The 2,230-nt window shown below is 36.0% G+C and overlaps 1 protein-coding gene across 1 annotated transcript; it reads left to right on the top strand.

The window, feature by feature from the left end:
* The first annotated feature begins 1,058 nt into the window (after positions 1–1,058).
* Positions 1,059–2,000, top strand: LOC114084773 (olfactory receptor 4F15-like). The gene has a single exon (XM_027925793.2). The coding sequence runs from the start codon at positions 1,059–1,061 to the stop codon at positions 1,998–2,000; it is 942 nt and encodes a 313-aa protein (XP_027781594.2).
* The last annotated feature ends 230 nt before the right edge of the window (positions 2,001–2,230 follow it).

Here is a 2,230-nt window from a genome sequence, read left to right as displayed (position 1 = left end):
TATTCTGGCATGAATTTTTAATATTAATATATGCCTAAATATTCCCATAACTTCTTCGGATTTGTTTCTCCTTTCAACATTTAAGTATCCAGTTAATTTTCATTGATTTTATTATTTAAAATATTTTTAATTGTTCATGGACCTTTATTTTATATATTTATATGTGGTGCTGAGAATCAAGTCTAGCACCTCACACATGCTAGGCAAGCACTCTTACACTGAGCTACAAACTCAGCCCTGACTTTATATTGATAGGCAAAGATCTATAGTTTTCCCTGTTTTATCTTTTCTGTGACCATCATTGTTTGACTGATACACCTAGTCAACCAGTATAGCCAGTATAACTGTTATGTATCTTCACTCGGTCACCTTATAGTCACTATAGCCCTTTCTTTCCACTGAATCATCTATGAACATTTGAAAATAGAAATATGAGGAAGCTGTTGTTTAAAATCCTTGATAGTTTTCTGTTGCTTTTAGGATAAAAAAGCAAATCTCATGGATATAAGATTCTGTATCAATGTAATGTGATCTCAGTTGTTCATCCTCCTGCCCAATGCCTTCCTGCAGGTCTCAGGGTCTTTGAACAAACATTTCACAATATGGACTATACTTACTCTTAGTATAGTAACTTTCTAGTTAATTCAGTCAAAGCAGCCACCTTGAGTTAAGCCACTTGTTTTCGTGTAGTACTCAGTTCTTCTCTTCAATCAGTTATCAGTGTCTTATCTACATTTAAAGATATTTAATACCTAGATGCACCATTAGCCCACAAATCTGCTGAGGCCAGAATCAATGTTTTACTTCTACTTCGGAACTTGACATAGTCCCTGGCATACTGTATGCACTTATGGTGAGTAGTAGTTGAATGGATAATAAATACACTCACTGATTTTTCAAAATATATTATAGATATTTTTGAAGATTTCCTTTTTAATTATTCTACCTTATAAAATAATTTAAATCTGTTACAATATTTATTGATGATTAATTATTTTCTTATTGATTTGTTTTTGATGTTTTAGGTAGCACACATACACAAAAAGAAAGAGAACCAAATGTATGAATCCAATTTCTCTGAAGTTTCTGAATTTATATTGCTGGGACTTTCTAACTACAGACCAGTGCAGCATTTCCTCCTTGCCTTCTCTACAGTGTTTTATCTCACGATTATTCTGGGAAACACCCTTGTTGTGTTTACAGTGACCTTCGATGCTCATTTACATTCTCCCATGTACTTTCTTTTAGCTAACCTTTCATTTATTGATTTGTGTTTTTCCACCTTAGCAGTTCCTAAAATGATTCATGATCTTTATTCTGGGGATAAAACCATATCATTCCAGGAATGTCTCATCCAAATTTTTGTCCTTCATATCCTGGGTGGATCTGAGATGGTACTCCTGGTAGCCATGGCCTTGGACAGATATGTGGCCATCTGCAAGCCCCTCCACTACCTGACCATCATGAGCCCACGGATGTGCAGTTTGCTTCTGTCTGGTGCTTGGCTTATTGGTATCATTCACTCAGTGATTCAGGTAGCTTTTGTTGTCCATTTACCTTTCTGTGGTCCTAATGAGATAGATAGCTTTTACTGTGATCTTCCCTGGTTTATCAAACTGGCCTGCATAGATACCTATAGAATGGAATTCTTGGTAACTGCTATCAGTGGATTCATTTCCATAGGCACCTTCTTCTTGCTGATTATCTCCTATATCCTCATCCTGTTCACTGTATGGAGATGCCCTTCAGGTGGTTTGTCCAAGGCCCTCTCCACCCTTTCAGCTCACATCTCTGTGGTCGTTTTGTTTTTTGGACCATGCATCTTTGTTTATATGTGGCCATTTCCCACAGTGTCGGTGGATAAGTTTCTTGCCATTGTGGACTTTCTGATCACCCCCATCCTGAATCCTGCCATTTACACAATGAGGAACAAAGACATGAAGCTGGCAATGAGGAAACTGATTAGTCAGCTCCTGGGTCTGCCGAAAATATCCAAATAACTTATAAGAGCTCAATATGGATAATTTCACATATCTTAAGAGCTAGTAACACTTTTTTTGGTGGTGTTCACATTTTGGTTAGTCCTGAAAAAAAATCTGAAAGTTTTATGAATTCCAATGTTTGGTGTATATTTGTAGACCTACTGATATAAGTTATTATTTTCCTGTCTCATTGAGTTAAAACTATTTACATCTAAAGAGGAGAATTGATTTATTACAGTTATTTTCTT

The sequence above is a fragment of the Marmota flaviventris genome, chromosome 2, assembly GCF_047511675.1.
Source record: "Marmota flaviventris isolate mMarFla1 chromosome 2, mMarFla1.hap1, whole genome shotgun sequence".
Classification (NCBI taxonomy): Eukaryota; Metazoa; Chordata; class Mammalia; order Rodentia; family Sciuridae; genus Marmota; species Marmota flaviventris.
Note: the sequence above shows the minus strand (reverse complement) of the source record. Positions and strands in the feature narration are given on the sequence as shown.

Bases quoted from the DNA above. Each gene is read 5' to 3' on its own strand.
- LOC114084773 (XM_027925793.2), top strand. From the start codon at position 1,059: ATGTATGAATCCAATTTCTCTGAAGTTTCTGAATTTATATTGCTGGGA.